Source organism: Rattus norvegicus, chromosome 9, assembly GCF_021556685.1.
Source record: "Rattus norvegicus strain SHRSP/BbbUtx chromosome 9, alternate assembly SHRSP_T2T, whole genome shotgun sequence".
Classification (NCBI taxonomy): domain Eukaryota; kingdom Metazoa; phylum Chordata; class Mammalia; order Rodentia; family Muridae; genus Rattus; species Rattus norvegicus.
Genome location: NC_141542.1, coordinates 91,432,341 through 91,453,280, shown reverse-complemented (window position 1 = coordinate 91,453,280; position 20,940 = coordinate 91,432,341). Strand labels below are relative to the sequence as shown.

Sequence of the window (20,940 nt, the reverse complement as noted above, 5' to 3'; positions counted from 1 at the left end):
TCTTTTAAATTTAGACTCCATTTTAGAGAACCTGACTTAAGTTTGAACTCAGGTAAACTAATAGGCTGGTACCTAGCATTAGTTTTCAAGTTGCCCCCCTCAACAAAACCCAAGCCTAGCTCCAGTCTCTAGGCTAATCCCCAACAAGACCAGTGTCTCCAGGTACATAAATCCTCAACAAGACCAGCGTCTCCAGGTTATTCCCCTAACAAACCTGCACCCCCAGGTTACAAGGCCACCCCCCTGCCTAACGACCACTAATGCAGAGGGGAGCAGAAGTTAAGTTTATGATATGACTCCCAGCACCAGCCAATGATGTGAGAGGCCACAGTGGCTCTCCAATGAGATGCTTGCACACTCACTCCCTGCTTGCCGCTCACTATGAAGCCTTGCCCCAATAGATATTCAGGGCTCCCCCCAAAACCATCCTGCATGATGGTGGTGCATCGGGGGGGGGGGGCCCAAGCTAGCTCAAATAGAATAAAATCCCTGCTGTGCGTTGCATCCAATTGTATCCTGTCTGTTTTTTTGGGGGGATCACTAACATTTCCCTGGCACAACACCTCTACCTCCCAGAGCCGGGATTATAAGACACCACTACCCACATCCGGATCCTCACACTGGATGGGAAATCCTTTAACAACTGGGCTAGCCTGAGTTCTCTTGCCTTCTTGAACTTATTAACTCGATGTTTATTCTTTTGATGATTTTCCTGGTATTATCACAGCAGTATGGCCGTGTATCAAAACCTAGTTAATCCAAACTCTTCCTTTTCCCAGATAACATTAAGATGTTTTAAAGTACTTTAACTCCACAGCCCCTGCTCCTAAGTCTTGTATGGCTATGGGAAATATTTAAATCTTTAACCTCAGTACATTATAATTACATTATTTATTTCTAGCTATTTAATATTATTGTTATTTGCAGTGATTGAACCTAGTTAGACACACACTCTACCATTGACACAAATTCTTAGCCAATTGCTATTTATTTATTTATTTATTTATCCATCCATCTGTGGTACTACGGATTGAAGCTATATCCTCATATTCCTCATATGTGCTAGGAATCTGCTCTACCCTTGAGCCGTATCTCCAGACTTCTTTTTACTTCCTATTTTGAAACAGCATCTCCCTAGTCACCCAGGATGACCTTGAACGTATGATCCTTCTGCCTCAACCTCCCAAGGATTATGGGTCTGTGTCACTGGGCCTAGTTCCTCTCTATACTAACAAAATTTGTAGATTATCCTCAGTTTTACAATTTTAGAGTTATGATCTACTATGTAAGATACTGCTTCCTGGCTTTGCAGATGCCGCTGTCGCTTTTTGCTCCTTGCTGCAGACACGGTCAACCCCACCATGTTCTTCGACATCACGGTCGATGGCGAGCCCCTGGGCCGCGTCTCCTTTGAGTTGTTTGCAGACAAAGTTCCAAAGGCAGCAGAAAACTTTCGTGCTCTGAGCATTGGAGAGAAAGGGTTTGGCTGTAAGGGTTCCTCCTTTCACAGAATTATTCCAGGGTTCATGTGCCAGGGTGGTAACGTCACCCGCCATAATGGCGCTGGCAGCAGGTCCATCTACGGAGAGAAATTTGAGGATGAGAACTTCATCCTGAAGCATACAGGTCCTGGCATCTTGTCCATGGCAAATGTTGGACCAAACACAAGTGGTTCCCAGTTTTTTATCTGCACTGCCAGACTGAGCGGCTGGATGGCAAGTGTGTGGTCTTTGGGAAGGGGAGAGAAGGCACGAACATTGTGGAAGCCATGCACGTTTTGGGTCCAGGAAGGGCAAGACCAGTAAGAAGATCACCATCTCCGACTGTGGACAACGCTAATTTCTTTGTCTTGCAGGCATTTTACCCATCAAACCATTCCTTCTCGGGAGAGCGCCCCACCCCATCTGCTCGCAATACCCTGTAATCTCTGCTCTCACTGAAGTTCTTTGGGTTCCATATTTTCCTCATTCCCCTTCAAGTCTAGCAGGATTGCAAAGTTAAGTTTATGATTATGAATAAAAGTTAAATAAGAAAATAAAACAAAACAACCTCCCCAAAAGCAAACAACAACAACAACAACAACAAAAAGATACTGCTTCCGGGAACATACATTCCAGAGTTTCCTGAACTAGAGTGAGGAATGGCCTGCTTTTACCTGTTGGAAGAGGTATTGTGTCAGTTGCTCTTGAGTAACTATAACCAGAGTACCTGGAGGAACAACTTAGTACAGATGTATCTTGGCTTCAGTCCATGGCTGTGTGGCCTCCTGTGCTTGCTCAGAAAAGCAGCAGCAGGCGGTGTGAAGGAGGCTGCAGATAGGAGGCAGAGAGTGAAGAAACAGACGAGACCATGTATACCCTTCAAGATTTATTTACTTATTTATTATCAATACACTGTAGCTGTCTTCAGACACACCAGAAGAGGGCATCAGATCTCATTACAGATGGTCCTAAGCCACCATGTGGGTGCTGGGATTTGAACACAGGACCTCTGGAAGAGCAGTCAGTGCTCTTAACCACTGAGCCATCTCTCCAGCCTCCCTTCAAAGTCATACTCTTTAAGGGTTTTATTTGTTCCAGCTAGGCCTCACCTCTTAAAGTTTCTCGAAGTTTCCAAAATCAACTCACCAGCAAGAAACCAAGCATTCCACACCAGAGCCTGTGGGGAAAACTCAGTGTTAAGATATATCCTTTTTTTATAAAAATACTTAATTTACTTTTATTTTATGTGCATTGGTGTTTTGCCTGCATGTTTGTTTGTGCTGTCTGTGAGGGTGTCAGATTCTCTGGAACTGGAGTTACAGACAGTTGTGAGCTGCCATGTGGGTGTTGGAAATTGCTTCCAGGTCCTTTGAAAGAGCAGCCAGTGCTCTGAACTGCTGAGCCATCTCTATAGCTCCCCTTCTACCTTTTTGACAAATTTTCTTTTTGTATAAAATTACAAGTTAGCAGCAGAATATGATGGCACACCTTTAATTCCAGCCCTTGGGAGGCAGAGGCAGGCAGATCTGTGAGTCTGAGGCCAGCCTGGTCTACAGAGTGAATTCCAGGACAACCAGGGCTACACAGAGAAACCCTGTCTCGAACCACTCTATCCCACAAAAAATTACAAGTTGGTACTTTAAGTACTGAAGACATTCTTCTGCTTTCTGTTTTTTTGGGGTTTTTTGTTTTTTTGTTTTTTTTTAAAGATTTATTTATTTATTTTACATATGTGAGTACACTGTCGCTCTCTTCAGACACACCAGAAGAGGGCATCAGATCCTGTTACAGATGGTTGTGACCACCATGTGGTTGCTGGGAATTGAACTCAGGATCTCTGGAAGAGCAGACTGTGTTCCTAACCTCTGAGCCATCTCTCCAGCCCTGCTCTCTGTCTTTTTAAATACACTATTCACTTATTTATTAAAGAAACGGGGGTGGGGTTGGGGATTTGTCTCAGTGGTAGAGCGCTTGCCTAGCAAGCGCAAGGCCCTGGGTTCGGTCCCCAGCTCCGAAAAAAAAGAAAAGGGGGAAAAAAAAAGAAAGGGGGGGAAGGGGGCAGAAGAGAGAAAACTGGAAGTCAGAGAACAGTTAAAGAGAGGCTGTTCTCTTCTTCTGTGTGGTGCTGGGAGCTGGGAACCAAACCTGGTCTTCTATGAGCGCAGCGAGCTCAGGTGGTTTGGTCCAGGTGTGATTGACAGAAGGGCTCTTTGGTGCTGATTTGTCTTAATTTGTCTTAATTCTGCAGAGCAACCTCGGAGATCCCCACATTTCAACCTCTCAATACCAGATCCAGGGAAAGGAGTTCTGTTAACTTCAGCAAAAGTGTAACCTGCTCCCTTTGGGTAATTCTGTCCATTTCGCTGTCACTGTGGCCCTAGGCACTCGATGTGCAGTTAGGTGAGCATGCAGCAGATTCTTCTGGGACCCACTATAATTGAAGTCTCAGAAAGTCATGAGATCTGAGCTTGGGGGCGGTTACGGTTTCTTCAATAACTAAAATTGCTAGGTAACAGTTTAAACAGCAGGGGCAGGAGAAGGCTCAGTCAGTAACGTGTTTGTCATACAGGCACAAAGGCCTGAGTTTAGATCCCCAGCACCCAGGTTTACCTTCTGTGATACCAGCACTGGAGGTAGGGGTGGGGAAAAGGTAGATCCCAAACCTCACAAGCCAGTCAGTTTAGCCAAATTGGTAAGCTCCCTGTTTGGAGAGATGGATTGACAGAGAGATGGCTCAGTGGTTATCAAGCACCTGTTGCTTGCCCAGAGGCCCAGAGTTCAATTTCCAGCACCCATGCTGGGGAGCTGACACACGCCTGCAATTCCAGCTTTAGAGGATCGGTGGCCCGTTCTGACCTCCACAGGCACCTGCACTCACTCTTAGATACCCACCCACAGTTGCACAGACAGATACACACAATTAAAACAAAAAAATAAATATTTAAAAGGCTAGAAATGTGGGAGATAAAGGTTTAAAAGAAAAAATGGAGAACAATTGAGAAAGACATTGACATCAACTTCTGCCTCCACATGTGCCCCTCACATGCACACACACACACACACACACACACACACACACACACCCCACATGTAGGGAGAGCACTGTAAACACTGAAAGCAGATGTGAGGTTTTTCCCATAGAGATGCAAAGAAATTCCAGACGCCAACAGCACCTACCCAACACTATTCCCAGTACCCCTCCAAAAGGCGGTCCACAGAGGGACTATGAGGCCACTGGGATTTATCAACACAGTGCTGGTTCTGTCCAGGACTTTGGGACTCTAACACTCATGATGTTGTCCAGCCATAGACAGGGTGGACAGAGCTTCCAATGTCTGTGTCTGATGAAGCAACAGAGGCCACTCTCTCAGTGTCTGAGCCACTCTGGTCCAGGGTACCCCACCTGCAGCTTATCGGAGGTAGGTTTCAACCAGGGTACTCCCCTCAGCCTCTTCAAAGTGTTTTCACCCCCTTTGATTAAAAGAAAAATTACTTAAACAAGATCTCCAACTTCATGTACCAGACAAATCAGCTCTGCAAGGATGGCAGCCAAATCCACACTAGGGTCAAAGTGCACAGCCCTTAATATAAATCGAGTGTGCAAGAGAGCCAAGAAGTAGGGTTACAAGAAACATAACTCCATGGCCAGAGATGAAAACCAAGCACCAAAGAGGTTTGCATGACCCAGATGAGGCCAGTGCCTTCTGCTGATTCGCCTTGCCCAGGGGGATGGGTGGAGGTGGGGCTGGCAGCAAGAGCAGGTGTGGGAACAGTGGTCCAGGAGCAGGTGCAGGGGTGGGGACAGGGCTAGCCCAGGGCAGGGCAGGGCAGGGTAGAGGCAGGGCCAGGTCAGGCCAGGCCAGGGCAGGGCAGAGGAGCACACTCTTTAAAATGAAAACCACAATGGTTTCAGTGTTGTACAGCTCTGCCCCTGCTGGAGCCATTTTGATGGCTGTGTGAGGTGAGAATCAGGGCTGCCAGACAAGGTTTGCCTTCAGAGTCTTGGAAATGGACGCCTGACGACATGAGGGGAGCAAGTGGGGTGACGAATGACAATAGGAAGGATTTACTGAGCGTCTAGTACCTGCCAGACCTGAGCTTCTCACACGTCCTCTCACATGTCAGTTGTGGCTGACGGAATCCAGAAACGGCAAATGTTAGCCTTGTCCCCATCACTTGATATTTTTATCAAGTTACTAAATCTATTTTTGCCTCTGTTTCCTCCTCCTCTGCAAAACAGAAGTAATAAAACTCTTCATCTCAGAGGGCTGCGAGGGGCCACGGGGTCCACTGCCTAGGGTGCATTTTGCAATGTCTGGGAGATACTGAGCACCGTGGAAGCATTACATCAACACACGGCAACTGCTAAGTCCAGCCCACCCCACAGTGTGCGTGTGCTAGCTAGAGAAAGGCTTTTAACAAAAAGTCCAACTTCTCAGTGACTTAAACACAGCAATTTGTTTCTAATGTAACTGCCCAGAGGTGAGAAGGCCGGATGAGGGATGAGGGTGGGGATATGTTACAATCTGACTGTGTCCCCCAAAGTCCCTGTACAGCAATGCCAAGATGGAGGCTGTTGAGGGCAATGGGGTCTGTTCTATTGGAGTGAGTTGGGTCCTCCTGCACCGAAGTATGCCTTCTACTTTCTGCATTCTGCCATAAAGTCCCTGATGGCTGAAGGTTCATGATCTTGGATTTCTTCAGGCTTCAGAACCATGAGGAATAAATTTCACTGTAAATCATCCAGTCTGGGATCTTCTGTCAGGGCAACACAAAATAAAGACAGGTAGCTCTAGATGAGGGTGGGGGAGGTTCCCCCATTTCAGCCTACGTCTTCCGTCATGGTGACCTAATGGCTGCTCCAGTGCTGACTATCATTTCACAATCCCCGTTAGGGGCCTAGGGGATGTTTCCCCCGTTCAAGGGCACCCTTATGATGTTGCTGCTGAAATCTCATTGGCCAGATTTAGTCACGTGGCCATACTATCTGCAAAGGAAGCTGGGAAATATAATTGTGGGGGTTTACTGACAGAAAAAGAAAGAAAACAGAGTCATGGGTCTGCCTGCCTCCAAAAGGAAGAAAACATTCATAGCTTCTGAAGAATATATATGTATTCTTTTTTTAAAAAGAATCCTGAACTAGGAAATGATGACCAACTGACCAACGTGCAGAGGCCACTGGATATTAAGAATCCCTAAGTGTGGGCAGCACAGCTGACTTCCGGTACGGGCAGCTTTGCCCATGGGAAGTTGTTCCTTACCAGGTGTCCACTGCAGCTGCGTGGGAGTGGTACACCTTTCCCATCTGCTGGAGACCGGTGGATGAAAACCAGAGAGGAGGGTCGCATGAGGCCTTCCAAGTAGGCTTATGGATTCTTTGCCAATCCAGTATCCTCAAAACTTAGAAGGTTGATTGGCTCCAAATCTGAGCAACCACAGTTGATAGTGCTGTGTAAGCGCTGTTCACATGCCCAGGATTCTCCAGACTTGGAGTTCTTACCCGTTCTCCTTCACACTGATGTGGCTCTCTAGATGAGTATGAGAAAACCTGCTTGTTTCTCAATCTGTGGGTCGTGGCCCCTTCAGGATTTCCAACAACCCTTTCACAGGGGCCTCCTAAGACCATCGGAGAACACAGATTTACATTACAATTCATAACAGTAGCAAAATTACAATTATGAAGTATCAATGAAAATACTTTTATGGTTGGGAGGTCACCACAGCATGAGGAACTATATTAAAGGGTCACAGCATTAGGGAGGTTGAGATCCACTGCTCTAAAAGGAACTCTCCTTTCCTTTGCACATTTGTGATCTGGGGTTTGTCTTGGGGTGTGTGTGTGTGTGTGTGTGTGTGTGTGTGTGTGTGTGTGTGTGTTTGACAGGGTCTCATGTATCCCAGACTGGTCTTGAACCCCCTGTGTAGCTGAGGATGACCTTGAACTTATGATCTGCCTGCCTCCACTCCTAAGTGCTAAGATTACTGTATACACCACCATGCTGATTTTATGAGGTGCTGGAGGTCAAACCATGACTTCACGCAGGCTGGGCAAACACTCTGAGGTTCTTCCCTAGACCATTCTTCTTTTCCTCTCCCTTTCCTTTCTTTTCCTGCTTTGAGGCGTGGAGTTCAGTTTCTCACACATTCGAGGTAAATACCTGTCTGCCACTGGACAACCCCACTACCTTTGGAACCATTTGCACAAGGACTAGAGTCCGGGCCCGCCTTGCTACCTCTCCCATCCTCCTCCCTCTGGTAGCCTGAGTACACCTCTTTTGTAGGACTTTGATAACAACAGCAACAATCTGAGTGTTTACACTGGTTGAAATGAGTTAGCAGCTCTGTGGTCCAATCCCAAGGGCACATGATGCAGTAAACCTGGAAAGGCCACTCCTGACCTTCCCAGTATACCTCCCGTCCCTTTCACGGATTCAGAGCAGGCTTAAATCTCACACCTCTGCCTTCCCTTCAATGCTCCATTCTCCATGTTCCACATAGGACCTCCTCCTCTGGAAAGTCAGCCCTGATTGCATCAAACACACAGAACTGGTGCATGGTTCACTATAGCACGTGACCTTTGTACCCTCCTCAGAACAGAGCTACCCTTCCGTGTGCAAATATCTTTCAGCTCATTTGATTTCTGGCCCCTGGGTGGCCAAACCATGTTGACTGGAAGTGACGAAAAGTTCCTTCAGGGATCGGCCAGATCCAATTAAAGTCTAAGCTGGTTGTTTGCTTGCCAAATGACCTTGGAAAGCACTGTCTGTTTTCTCTGAGTTCCTTTCCATGCCTGGGTGATGGAATGAAAACATTATGTAATGGAGATTGCCAAATGAGACTCTCTAGTTTTCTTTTCTTTTAGTGGTAGAATTAAATGAATTTGAACTGGAACGACTGCCCATCATAATGACTGAGATCACCAACTCCCTGCTCCTTTGAAGCCTCGTGGCTAAAGTTGGCAAAAGTGAGGGAGTAGCTTCCACTTTGGGTCTTAGGAGCTGCATGGATTCTTTTCTTTTTTCCTTTCCTTTCTTCCAGCTAGAATGCTAGTGCAAGGGTAGAAGCTAGAATGGTCATCTGATATTCAAGAAGAAAGTTGTTTTGGATGGTTTCACAACTACCTTACCAGTTCTTGACTGTCTATAGACTATTGTTTAAAATACCTTCCCCCTCCCTCCCCTCCTCCGTGTGTGTGTGTGTGTGTGTGTGTGTGTGTGTGTGTGTGTGTGTGTGTGAGAGAGAGAGAGAGAGAGAGAGAGAGTGTGATGTGGTGTGCCAGAGGCTCTGTCTTAATTTTTCTTGAGACAGAGCCTCTCACTAAACCTGAAACTAGGCTGGAGACCAGCAGGTCCCAGTGATCCTCCTGCTTCCACACCTCCACATCCAGCTTTATATGTGGGCCCTGGGGACTTGAACTCAGGTCCTCACATTTGTCCAGCAAATGCTCTCACCCACTAAGCCACCTCTCAAGCTCCTGGGCATTCTTACAGTGGGTCTTTGTTACAGCAACCAAACCTCTATCCTAACCAATTTTTGTTTGGAAGCGCTGCTACTTAAAATCTAAAACAAATACTAGTTTAGAGACTGACTAGCCGCTAGCAAGGAAAATACTGCACAGGGGCCAGCTGTGGGCCATAGTCACAAGTCATACAGGCTATGACTGTCATGCCTAGGCAATAGAACACAGCCTCATGGACACTGAGGTGGGCCCACTTGCTGTGCCTCGGGAGTTCTCCTCTCTGGCAACAGATCCAGGTCTCAGAGACACTCAGGAAAAGCAAAAGCCTTCCTCCTACACAGTTCGTCTCCACCCTCCTTAAAGGCAGTTGCAGGTGCTTGTGCTTTGAAGGAGAGAAGAAAATATGTTCAATAAATCCAGCAGGAATCCAATAGTCCGTTCCTGAGTTCCACTCAGGGGGTCTCGATGGAAGAGACTGGAATGACACGACGAAGGGAAGGCCAGGGAGAGGGAAGCCAGAGCAGCTGGGTCAGTGTTCCGCATTTGGGTTCTGACTCAGGCCCTAGGAATGCCAAAGAAAGCGGTGCGCCGCACAGGAGCCAGGCTGGGTTCCCCTCTGGCACAGAGAGATGCAGAGTCAGTACTCATGGTGGGTTAGGGTCTGGACTCCTTCATACCCATTCATCTCGCCTTGGCACAGGTCAATTCAGGTATTGCTCCCTTTGCACACAGGTATGAGCCCAAGCTCTCAGTCCCATCTCTCGCCTTTGTGATGACCAGCAGAGCGCCTACTGGTCTGATTCTCTTTCTCCATCCTTCATCTTTCACTAAAGAAGGGAATAGGTTTGTGGGACCCAAAATGGGAAGTCTCGACATACCCTGGCTCCTCTCTCGGGACCACCCACAACACCCTCACCCACCTCCATCCTTGAGTGTATCCTCCTTAATTCATCCCACCCAGGCTAGGGAAGTTTGCATGAAAGAGAAGGTAAAGGCAGTCAACTTTCCTCCTTAGAACTTTCAGTTCGAAGATGAGAGTTCCACCTCCGTAGCGCCCCCAAGCTGCAGTGCCGGAACAGCTGCCGGCTGAGCTCTCCCTCCCAAGACCTGACAATCAGAGAGAACCCGATACCCCGAGGGCCTGCCGCCAAACAACCGGCCCAGAATAGTGCCACCCCGCCGCAGCCCGTCGCGCATTTGCTAACAGACTAGAGCTGGCCACATGGAGCCCGAGCTGGAGCACACACTGCCTGGGGTACCGGGGTCCCAGGGGGCCGCGGAGAAGGACAGCAAGCGAGTGGCCGTGTGTGTGTGTGTGTGTGTGTGTGTGTGTGTGTGTGTGTGTCCCGGGTACGTGGCCCCGGGTGCTTGTTGTGCACTCTATTCTGTGGTCGGTGCTATGTATGTATGTATTTTGCGTGTATGTGCCTGTGTACGGTTCCAGGTGTGCCTGGGGCATGCAAGTTGTGCATATCTGTATACCTGTGGTGTTTGGGGTGGGTGTGCTTTTTAAAGGGGGACAACCCAGGGACTTTAGAACAGAAAGCATTTTCACTTGAGACATTCTCTCCCAAAGACCCTGACCTGGAGCCACAGTGGGGGTCCAGAGAGCCAAGGTGGGTGGAGTGCTGCTCCCTGTGGGTCTAGCCTTTTCTCTTTAGCTCCCTTGTCTCCTGCCTTTTTGAACTCCAGTTCTTAACTCCTAGCTTGGCTTTTGTCAGGAGAAATTCTTTCCCCCTCAGCCTTCTCCCTTTTTTCTCTTCTCTTTTTCCCCAGTGTGTGTCCCCCATCTCTCCTTTCCCCTTTGCTGTGTGATTTGTGATAAATTGCTTAACCTCTCATATTTTCGCCCCCCCCCCCCCATGCTAACTAGGAGGAAGGCTATTCCTATTTACAATATGTGCCTTGGAAGATTCCTATGAATAGAAAACGAAAAATATTCCGAGGGGGGTGGGTGGGAGGGGCTTTGAAAGGCCAATATCCTCACTAATGACATCAGACTTGGTTTGTTGTATCATTCCCTACTAATCAAAGACGTTCCTTTCCTCCTTCCAGAGATGGACTTCTTAGAACCAGAAGAAAACTCATGGCCATCGCCAACTGTGGCCACCAGCTCAGAGAGAACCTGTGCTATACGGGGAGTCAAAGCTTCCAGATGGACGAGACAGGAGGCCGTAGAGGAAGCAGAGCCACCAGGTTTGGGAGAAGGTGAGGCCAAGGTCGGTTATGGTGACAGGGTCAGCAGGAATTCCAGAGCGGAGCTTGACCTCAGACCTCTCCATCACATGGACTTAAACCCAGTCCCATCATGGCCTCTGTCTCCCTAAACGAGACAGCAATACCTGTGCTGGCAACCCCAAGCCCCAGGGCAGCCACCTTGGAAAGGTGGAACAGAGTTACTGTCAGCTAGGACTCTGAGACTCTACAATATCCCCGTGCCCCAATGCTGCCAAAGACTGAAAGCACAGAGAGTATTTGCTTTGGAAGATGAAGTTACTGTCCTCCCTGCTTCCTTCCCCCAACAGGTGCCCAGTCTGGACCAGCTGCTGAGTCCACCAGGCAGAAGGCCACATTCCCAAAGGCCACACCCTTGGCTCAAGCTGTTCCCTTGGCTGACGCGGAGACCTCCACCACAGGGTGGGACCTGCTCTTGCCCGACTGTGAAGCCTCAGCAGTGGGCTCCAGCACAGGTGACCTGGAGCTGACCATAGAGTTCCCAGGCCCAGAGGTCTGGGACTGTGAGCTCAAAGGCCTGGAGCAGGACAGGCCTCGGCCTTGCCCCTCCCCGCAGGCTCCACTTCTCAGCCTGAGTTGGGACGATGAGCTTCAGAAACCTGGAGCCCAGATCTATATGCACTTCATGCAAGAGCACACCTGTTATGATGCCATGGCCACCAGCTCTAAACTGGTCATCTTTGACACCACACTGGAGGTAAGACCCTAGCTTGACTCTACTTAACCACAGGGCTCAGCCTCCTGCCTCTGTAGCTACCACCCACATTCTCCTGGCTGTCTTGTCAAGCTGTAGTGTCTGAAAGCCCCTTTCTGGGACTCCTTCTTAGCGTCATACACACAGTAGGGAGAGAGCATGCTCTGTGGGGATCCCCTAATCGCCATCACAGCTCTGCTGCCTAGAACCTGCTAAACCTGGGGTTGGCCACTCTATCTCCGTCATCTCTAAAATGGGGATCAGAAGCTTGCTTCCCTTGTTTCAAAGAAGTCTTCGAACAACCCAGGGCAAAGTAAGAATACCCTGTAAGACATTGCAGAGCTACTCGGGACCGAGAGGAGGGTACCAGCTGCGATAACCACTCTTCCGTTAGGCTAGACTGACTCTGTCCTTAGCACTGTTACTGCATGATGTTCGAGGCAAGATGCATACATGCTCGAGGCCTGGTACATGTGTCATCCACAGAACAATCTGGCTCTGGCGTTTTACAAAGAAATATACTATCACAAAAGCTTTGCTTAAGTCTTGATGTGTGTCAAAGAGTTGGCTGCAGTGGAACGCATGTGTAATGCCAGCACTGAGGGGGCTGGGGCAGGGAGGTCTCAAGTTCCAGGTCGGCCTCTAAACCAAGGAACAACAACAACAACACACGCGCGCGCGTGCGCGCGCGCGCACACACACACACACTCACACACACACACTCACACACACACTCACACACACACACACTCACACACACACACACACACACACACACACACCACCACCACCACCACCACCACCACCACCACCATCACCACCACCACCACCAGAAACATAGAAAGGACAGGAGAGAAGAGAAAAGAGTTAAGAAAAGGGAAGAAGAGATGGGAAGGAAGGAAAGATGAAAGCCAAGCAGAGCCAGCACATATGGAGGATACCGGTCAAAACAAGTTAGTCTCAAATTTAGTGGGGAAACTGAGGCAGCTGTGCAACGGGTGACTAAGTATTACCTCTAGTCGTTAGATAAGTAAAACAGCATCATGTCTGTATGCACATGGCCTCCTTGTGGAGGAAACACTGCTGTGTCTAATTATGATCCCTCAGTCCCTCTGGGCACAAGTGGCCATATTTGTGTGGCAAATGTGCCCTTGCCATTGGAAAGAGGCAGACTCATATGGAGAAGGAAGACACCATGGGAGGAGACTGGTGGGGACAACAAGAGGGGAGGATGGACTGCTGTCAGTCCTTACTCCTCCCCGTTTGTTCTTTCCTGTCCCTCAGATAAAGAAAGCTTTCTTTGCCATGGTGGCCAACGGTGTGAGGGCAGCCCCTCTGTGGGACAGCAAGAAGCAGAGCTTTGTGGGTGAGGAAAGGCGGTTGGACCTCATGTGGTACAAGAATGTTGGCATTGGGTCCTCACTGAGCCTTGCACTGAGGCCTAACTTCTTCCACGTTTGTCACCTGCCAACCCTGCAGGCATGCTCACCATCACGGACTTCATCCTGGTGCTGCACCGCTACTACAGATCCCCCCTGGTGAGTTCTGGGGTGACTGGTGGGCTGGGATAGGGACATCTTCAGGAGGCCTGATGTTCCAGGGCTCAAGTCTGACCCCAAAGTCCCACCAATGTCTTTAGGTCCAGATCTATGAGATTGAAGAACACAAGATTGAGACCTGGAGGGGTAAGTCGGAGAAGACTGCAGGGGTTCAAGTTGGGGCCCAAGGCCTGAGACAGAAGGTGGGAGGGTATAAGGCAATGGGGAAGCCTTAAGTGCCTGCAGGTAGGTAAGCAGTCAGGAGACAGAGCAAGGCCACTGGGAACTACTGTGGCCTGACTCAGGTTTTTCTGCAGAGATCTACCTACAAGGTTGCTTCAAGCCTCTGGTCTCCATCTCTCCAAATGACAGGTAAACATCCTCTCTGCTCACTTGAGCCTGCGCTCGCTCTCTCTCTCTCTCTCTTAAAGACTTTTGTTCTGATATTTGTTGCTTGGTGTGTGTGTGTGTGTGTGTGTGTGTGTGTGTGTGTGTGTGTGTGTGTGTGGTGTATCACAGTGAACATGTGGAGAACGGAGCATGTTTTACAGAAGTTGGTTCTCGCCTTCCACCAGCAGGACAGCAGGGATTGAGCTCGGGTCAACATGCTTGGCAACAAGGGCTTTTATGTGCTGACCCATGTTGTCTGACTCTTGAATCATGCCTTGTGCTATCTCTTCCTGGGAAGCAGAGGGATGAGGGAACTGTGGTTCCCTGTTAGGGGACCTCAGATGGAGGGCCTCTACCATGTTGCTTCTGGTCTCACTGCTTCTGTTCCCTAAAGTCTATTTGAAGCTGTCTATGCCCTCATCAAGAACCGAATCCACCGCCTGCCGGTCCTGGACCCTGTCTCTGGCACTGTGCTCTACATACTCACACACAAGAGGCTACTCAAGTTCCTGCATATATTTGTGAGCCTGGGATGGTGGAGCAAGGGGAGAGCCTCGGGAGATGCTCTAGATCCAGTGTCTTCATCTGATGAGATCACTACCGTGTCCCATCCCAACAGGGTGCCCTGTTGCCCCGGCCCTCCTTCCTCTGCCGCACTATCCAAGACTTGGGCATCGGCACATTCCGAGATTTAGCTGTAGTTCTGGAAACAGCTCCTATCCTGACTGCGCTGGACATCTTTGTGGACCGACGAGTGTCTGCACTGCCTGTGGTCAATGAATCTGGTAGTACATCCAGGGTGAAAGGCTCCAGCTAGGGTGGGCAAGGGAGGGCCTGACTGAAGGACGTGGGCAGAGCATTGAGCCAGAATCTTTGGGTCATCAACTGGAGGGCCCAAGACGGAGTGGAATTAGGAGCCCCTGCACACTTTGAACTTTGGACTGTTTATTTAACCTTTCTGAGGCCCAGGTTCCCCAAGTGTGGAAGGGAATTGTGCTAGGGGTGTTGTTTTGAGACACAGTCTCATCCTGTTGCACAGAAGATTACTATGTAGCCCACACTACCTCTGCATCCTAATGCTAAATCGTGGGAATGCACCACCATGCCCCAGAATGCCCCATGTGTGGAGGGAACTGGTCCTTCTGCCTTTGAAGGAGAACTGACAACACTTTTCACAATAAGATGGTGGTCAGAGGAAACAGCAGATCCTTCGTGCTCACCTAAAAATGAACCATGGGATCCTTCACACCCAGCCAGACCTCATTGCCCTGCTTTAGAAAGGGTCAGACAGACAGCAAGAGTATTTCTTTAGTTAGACTATGGCCACAAGGTATTTAAAGTTGTGGCTTGGGAAATGATTCCGTGAGTTAAATGATTTACTCTAAGCATAAAGACTAGAGTCTCAAAAAATGGGGGTGGTGTGTAGTTCTGGGGTTCAGGGGATGGCAGCAAGGATCCCTGGGACAACAAGCTGACTAGTTAGATTAGCTGAATCTTGGAATACCAGGTTCAGTGAGAGCTCTTGCCTGAATAAACAAGTGAGAAGCAATAGAGGAAGACAGCTGACATCAACTCCCAGCCTACACACACACACACACACACACACACACACACACACACATATGTGGAACTACACACATATGTAGAAACACACATACATGCACACAGATGCAGGAGCATACACATACAAGCCCCCCCCACACACACACATGTGACAACACACACACATACACATGAAGGAGCACACACATACACAAACACACACAAGCCCATACACACATATACAAACGCAAGAGCATACACACATGTGACAACACACTCACGCCCCCCCACACACATGCACAATACACACAGACACTACACACAACACACACAGACACTACACACTATATTAAAAAGAGGTATGTAGCCCACACATAACTTTCTAATTATAGTCACTGGAATGCAGCTGGATATTATGAAAGACTTTTTAAAAAAGATTTATTTATTTAATGTATGTGGGTACACTGTCGCTGTCTTCAGTCACACCAGAGAGGACATCAGATCCTGTTACAGATGGTTGTGAGCCACCATGTGGTTGCTGGGATTTGAACTCAGGACTTCTGGAAGAGCAGTCAGTGCTCTTAACCACTGAGCCATCTCTCCAGCCCCAAGGACTTTAAACTTATACTTAAATATGAAAAATTTCAAAATTTAATACAATACTAGAGAACAACATATTGCCGTGATCAACTCATCAGAAGTAACCAGGTAACTTACAGATGTTGGATGCTGTCACCCCTGGATCCTTCAGTTTATACCTCTTACAGTGAGCATATTTTATACTCCCCAACACAACTGTGAATGACTGGGCAGGTGAGATGCTCAGCCAGTAAAGGCATTTACCAATCAAGTCTGGCGACCCGAGTTCAACTCCCAGAACACACACTAAGGAGAGAAGCAGCTCCTGAGACTTGTCCTGCTGTGACCACCCACACATGCTGTGGAACACACGCACACATGCACACACACACACACACACACACACACGTACATGCACAAGCACATACACTAACTAAACATAATTTAAAAAATTTTTTTAAAGTCCTAGGCTGGAGAGATGGTTTAGTGGTTAAGAGCACTGGTGCTCTTTCAGAGGACCCATGTTCAATTCCCAGACACACATGGCAACTCGCAACTATCTGAAACTCCAGTTCCAGGGGATCCAACAGCCTCCACATACACAGACATACATGCAGGCAAAACACCAAATGCACACGAAATACAATATTTTTTTAGAGTTCTGTCTTCAAATTTGTCCATTTGCCAAGGCTATGCCTTGTTCTTCAGGCCCTTTTTCCTGCGAACCAGAAATTGGACCTAAAGGTCTAATGGTTTAACGCCTGAAGTCAGGCATCTTAGTGATGCTAAACCTATCTGAGGCCCCATGATTAAAGCAGCAGCTTGTGGGACTGTCAAGATGCGAATTTCAAAGACTTTATTTCCCCTGCAGAGCACTCTGGTACTGAGGTGTGTTCTTTCCTGTCTTTCTCCTCCATCCTCACTGCAGGTCAAGTCGTGGGCCTCTACTCCCGCTTTGATGTCATTGTAAGTGTCGGTGGGGACACTTACAGGGGATACTGCAGGGAGGCTGCAGTATGGGAACCAATGGGACTACCCTCTGCAAGTGTATCAGACTGCAGTCTGGGTGATGAGATTGATTCATGACTCTTCTCCCTGCCCCAGCACTTGGCTGCACAACAAACTTACAACCACCTAGACATGAGTGTGGGAGAAGCTCTGAGGCAGAGGACACTGTGTCTGGAGGGCGTTCTCTCCTGCCAGCCTCACGAGAGCCTTGGTGAAGTCATTGACAGGATTGCACGGGAACAGGTACCTTGCACCCTGCTGGGCATGCCCTCAACACAGATGGCCTAATTCTTTGTTGCATAGCTCTCGCCATGCCTGTATCCTGGGCACTTGGCCTACCTTCCCTTTCGTGACCAACTTTTGGCATCTGCATTGGTAGGTGTCTGGTCCTGTTCATAGGGCCCTTGTGCCAAGATCCACAGCCAGCTGAGTGGTCAAAGCCATGACCAGCTGCTCCCAGGAGATGCCCTTTTCTCCTTGGGCTGTGTTAAGCTTTCCCTGCTTCTTGGGACTGGCCCTATTAGCTGCTTTAACCAAAGGCTCTGCCCCTCCCTGAACCCTGTGGACCCACAGGTGCATAGGCTGGTGTTGGTGGATGAGACCCAGCATCTTCTGGGTGTGGTCTCCCTCTCTGACATACTTCAAGCGCTGGTACTCAGCCCTGCTGGCATCGATGCCCTCAGTGCCTGAGACCTGAATCCTCATACACAAGCCATCTTCTTCACCTGAAAACCAATGAAAGGACCTTGGAACCTGAAGGGGAATTGGCTTTCATCTTCTCTCAACCCCATCTGCTGGTTCTGCTCTGGTACAGGTAGGCTTTGCCATGAACCATAGGGCTAGTCCTTCAGTCTTCCTGAGCTCCTAGATCTCAAGTTATGTTACCTCAAAGATGGCAGTGGTGCCGGTCATAATTGCACAGGCCCGTAGTAACTGTCTACATAAGGTTTTACAGAGCACTGCTTAATCCCATTTGCAGGTGAGGCCATTGCGGTCCTGCTGGAAGGGATAGGTGGAGGCAGAACATCCATCTGCCTCCTCTCTGGTCATTTCATTCCCTTCCCACTTGCTGAGAATAAAGGAAGCTAAGCTAACAAACTTACGTTGGATGCATTTCCATCATCATGGGGTAACACAGGAAGGGAATCCACCTATGCTCATCTCCGAGGTTGTCAGATCAGACTGTCCTCGTACCCTGCTTGGTTGTGTGGGCACTGCCAAAGGATGAGGCAGACATTCCATCCCTCTGGCAATAGATGGTGAGATTCCTTCTGGGAAGGCACCTCCTTTTCCCGGTTTGGTCACTGTTTCCTCTTTTTCTCACAGGCTCTCCAGCCCTCCTAATTGCCCCTGCTATAACCTATACTCCCAGAAGCCTTCGGGCATGCCCGGTGCACCAGGACAGTGAAAGAGCAATGGAGTCAGACCTGCAAGTCCCTGAACCAGAGACCCTGCAATCAGTCTTGGATCATCTGTGTGCCCTGTCCCTACTCACTCCTTTCCCTGCTCCTGGGTCAGGGTTGAGCTCAGTGAGACAGTGAGCCTGCAAGCCTATGGATTTAGATGGGGGCCTGAAAGGCTTGGTTTCTGGACCATGTACACTCAGGTTCCCAGCCCCTGGGAGCCTTGGCTGTTCTTTCCCTGTGGGAGCTACTATTGTGTCACCACCATCCACAAGCCTACTCCCCTGGCACTCCCAAGATGCTTGAGGCCAACACTGAACAGCCCTGGAGTCTAGAGCTGTCTGCTGGAGTGGGTGCTCCTGATACTGTTACATGGGCTGGGGGGTGCGGGGGAGGCTCCTCAGCCATCACCAATGAGCATTGTTCCATCCCCTTGGTCTCTTCCCACTAGACTGAGGATCTTGTATTCAGATCCTTAATGAACAATCAAGAAAAAAGAAACAAAGGAGCGAGCCACAGTCTTGGAGGCCATAGGCTTGCTCCACTGCTACAGTCATTGAGGTGAACGTGTGCCAATCTCCGTATGTCTCCTGAATTCAAAGACTTGAAGGAAAATCTGCAAGTGGCAAAAGCTGCAAGTGGCCTTTCTTTTGTGCATCGAATGTTATTCTGCCAACAGTTTTTTTTTAATCTTTGATTTGTAACAAAATGATAAGAAGAGTGTTTATTAATTAATTGTTCACATAGTAGGTGAAACCCAGTCTACAAATGGGAGTCTGCAGGAAACATCGCTGATCCTGTAACACTGGATGTAATTTCTGCCATGACACCCACTCACCAGGTAGAAAGAAATTAATCTCAGTCAATTTTGGGTCTCTTCATCTGCCTTTACCTTCCCCTGTGACGACCTGGGCCCTCAGATCCAGGGGTCCAATGCAGAGAGAGTGGATTCATATTTTGACACTCCTTTTCATCCATTTATTTTATTGTGTGTGCTTGCAAGCATAAGTCTGCTGTACTGGACTGTGAGTGTGGGGTTAGCATGTAGGTGTGAGCGTCCCACAGTGAAGATCAGTGGACAACCCCAGGTGTGGCTATCCCCTCTACCTCCTTTGAGACAGGGTTTCTTTGTTGTGTTGCTGTCGTTAAGCACTGCTTGTGTGTCTGGGGGTCACCTGTGTTTACTGCCCATCTTTTGGGACTGGAGAACCAGGAGGCCATTCCCACTTTGTTGAGCTTTACATAAGCTCTGGAAACTTGAACTCAAGTCTTCACACTTCTGTGACACGTGTTTTACAAACCACTGAGCTGCCTCCCAGCTTGCTTGCTTGCTTGCTTTCTTTCTTTCTTTCTTTCTTTCTCTCTTTCTTTCTTTCTTTCTTCCTTTCTTTCTTTCTTTCTTTCTTTCTTCCTTTCTCCTCCTCTTCTTCTTCTTCCTCTTCCTCTTCCTCCTCCTTTTTCTTCCTTCTCCCCTTCCTTCAAAAATTTCTTTTGAGAGAGCATTTCACTATATATCCCTGACTGGCCTAACTCACCATGCAGGCCAGGTGGGCATCAAATTCACAGCGATCCACCTGCTTCTGCCTCCCAATTGGTGTGGGATTCAAGTTATGTGCCACCATGGCCAGCTGGGTAGCTCCACTTTTTTTTTTTTTCCGGAGCTGAGGACCGAACCCAGGGCCTTGCGCTTGCTAGGCAAGCGCTCTACCACTGAGCTAAATCCCCAACCCCGTAGCTCCACTTTTATTTCTAAGGGAGGGGAATCTTCATACTGTTGACCATAATGGCCAGGCCATTACTACCTGAACGATACACTGTGAACATTGACCTTCAAACCCCAATTCCCCAGTTACAACACACAGACACCCCACTCTTGCTCCTGGGCTCAGCCTCCAGGGTAGCTGGGCTATAGGCCTTCATTGTGGTGTCTAGTGGGTAACTTTTACCATCTATAGCTGAAGTGGGACTGTCACAGTGCTCTTTTTGGGTGCCCATAATAGGTCTGCCATTGAGGTCTAGGGAAGCACGAGGCTCTCACAGGCTCCAAGAAGTGGGTTCAGCAGAATCACCCACTATGATTCTAAGGTGCAAAAAGACATTGCTCACAAAAAGAGGGTCAGATTCTGGGTAAGCCAATAGAACAACAAAGGCTCCCCCAAACTTGAATTTTAAATTTTATTTTAAATTGTACCCAAGCACCGTCCTGTGATATGAGGTGCTCTAATGTCTTAAATGGGTGCTGCTCAGTAGAGATTGTGCCAGACGTCTGGTGTCTATGGGAAGGGCAGAGAGGTCCCCTGTTGAATCTGGCATCGTGACATGTGACGTGAGACTGGCCAAGAACTTCTGTGCCAGGGCTTCTGGACAAGTCCCATGGAGACAGGAGCCCAGCTTGGTACTACTGTCTCTGCAGAAAGCGTAGGCTCACCTTCTTGCTGGGAACCAGGACGATGCGGGACACAGACTTCACTTCTCCCATCCCGGGAGACAGGACCACCTCATACTTTTGTATCAGCTGTCAGGGAGAGAGGGCAGGGCCACTAGACTCTTAATCTCCAGTTCCTGTTCCCTTTGTAGGCTCCTACCCTGGACCTCCTTGCCTCTCCTCTCC

General features: G+C 48.7%; 2 protein-coding genes and 1 pseudogene across 9 annotated transcripts in view; 2 read left to right on the top strand and 1 right to left on the bottom strand.

Moving 5' to 3' along the window:
* The first annotated feature begins 1,337 nt into the window (after window positions 1–1,337).
* Ppia-ps15 (peptidylprolyl isomerase A, pseudogene 15) lies at window positions 1,338–2,020 on the top strand (annotated as a pseudogene).
* Window positions 2,021–10,131: 8,111 nt separating this feature from the next.
* On the top strand, window positions 10,132–19,290 carry Prkag3 (protein kinase AMP-activated non-catalytic subunit gamma 3). 5 transcript variants are annotated; one of them, NM_001432485.1, is given in 14 exon segments: window positions 10,132–10,195; window positions 10,517–10,556; window positions 10,996–11,148; window positions 11,466–11,872; window positions 13,154–13,235; window positions 13,349–13,407; window positions 13,509–13,554; window positions 13,725–13,779; window positions 14,192–14,318; window positions 14,417–14,582; window positions 16,847–16,884; window positions 17,023–17,137; window positions 17,500–17,740; window positions 18,253–19,290. In NM_001432485.1, coding segments are annotated over 13 exon segments (1,329 nt in total). In that variant the 5' UTR covers window positions 10,132–10,162; the 3' UTR covers window positions 17,508–17,740; window positions 18,253–19,290.
* Window positions 19,291–20,485: 1,195 nt separating this feature from the next.
* Cyp27a1 (cytochrome P450, family 27, subfamily a, polypeptide 1) overlaps window positions 20,486–20,940 on the bottom strand; it is a 29,906-nt gene continuing 29,451 nt past the window's right edge. For 3 of the 4 annotated variants that reach the window (XR_015628540.1, XR_015628539.1, XM_087565411.1), the window contains one exon: window positions 20,491–20,844. Coding sequence is in view for 2 of the 4 variants with exons in the window: in XM_087565411.1 (XP_087421537.1) it covers window positions 20,728–20,844 (117 nt within the window). In the remaining 2 variants the exon portion in view is untranslated. 4 annotated transcript variants of the gene reach the window in all.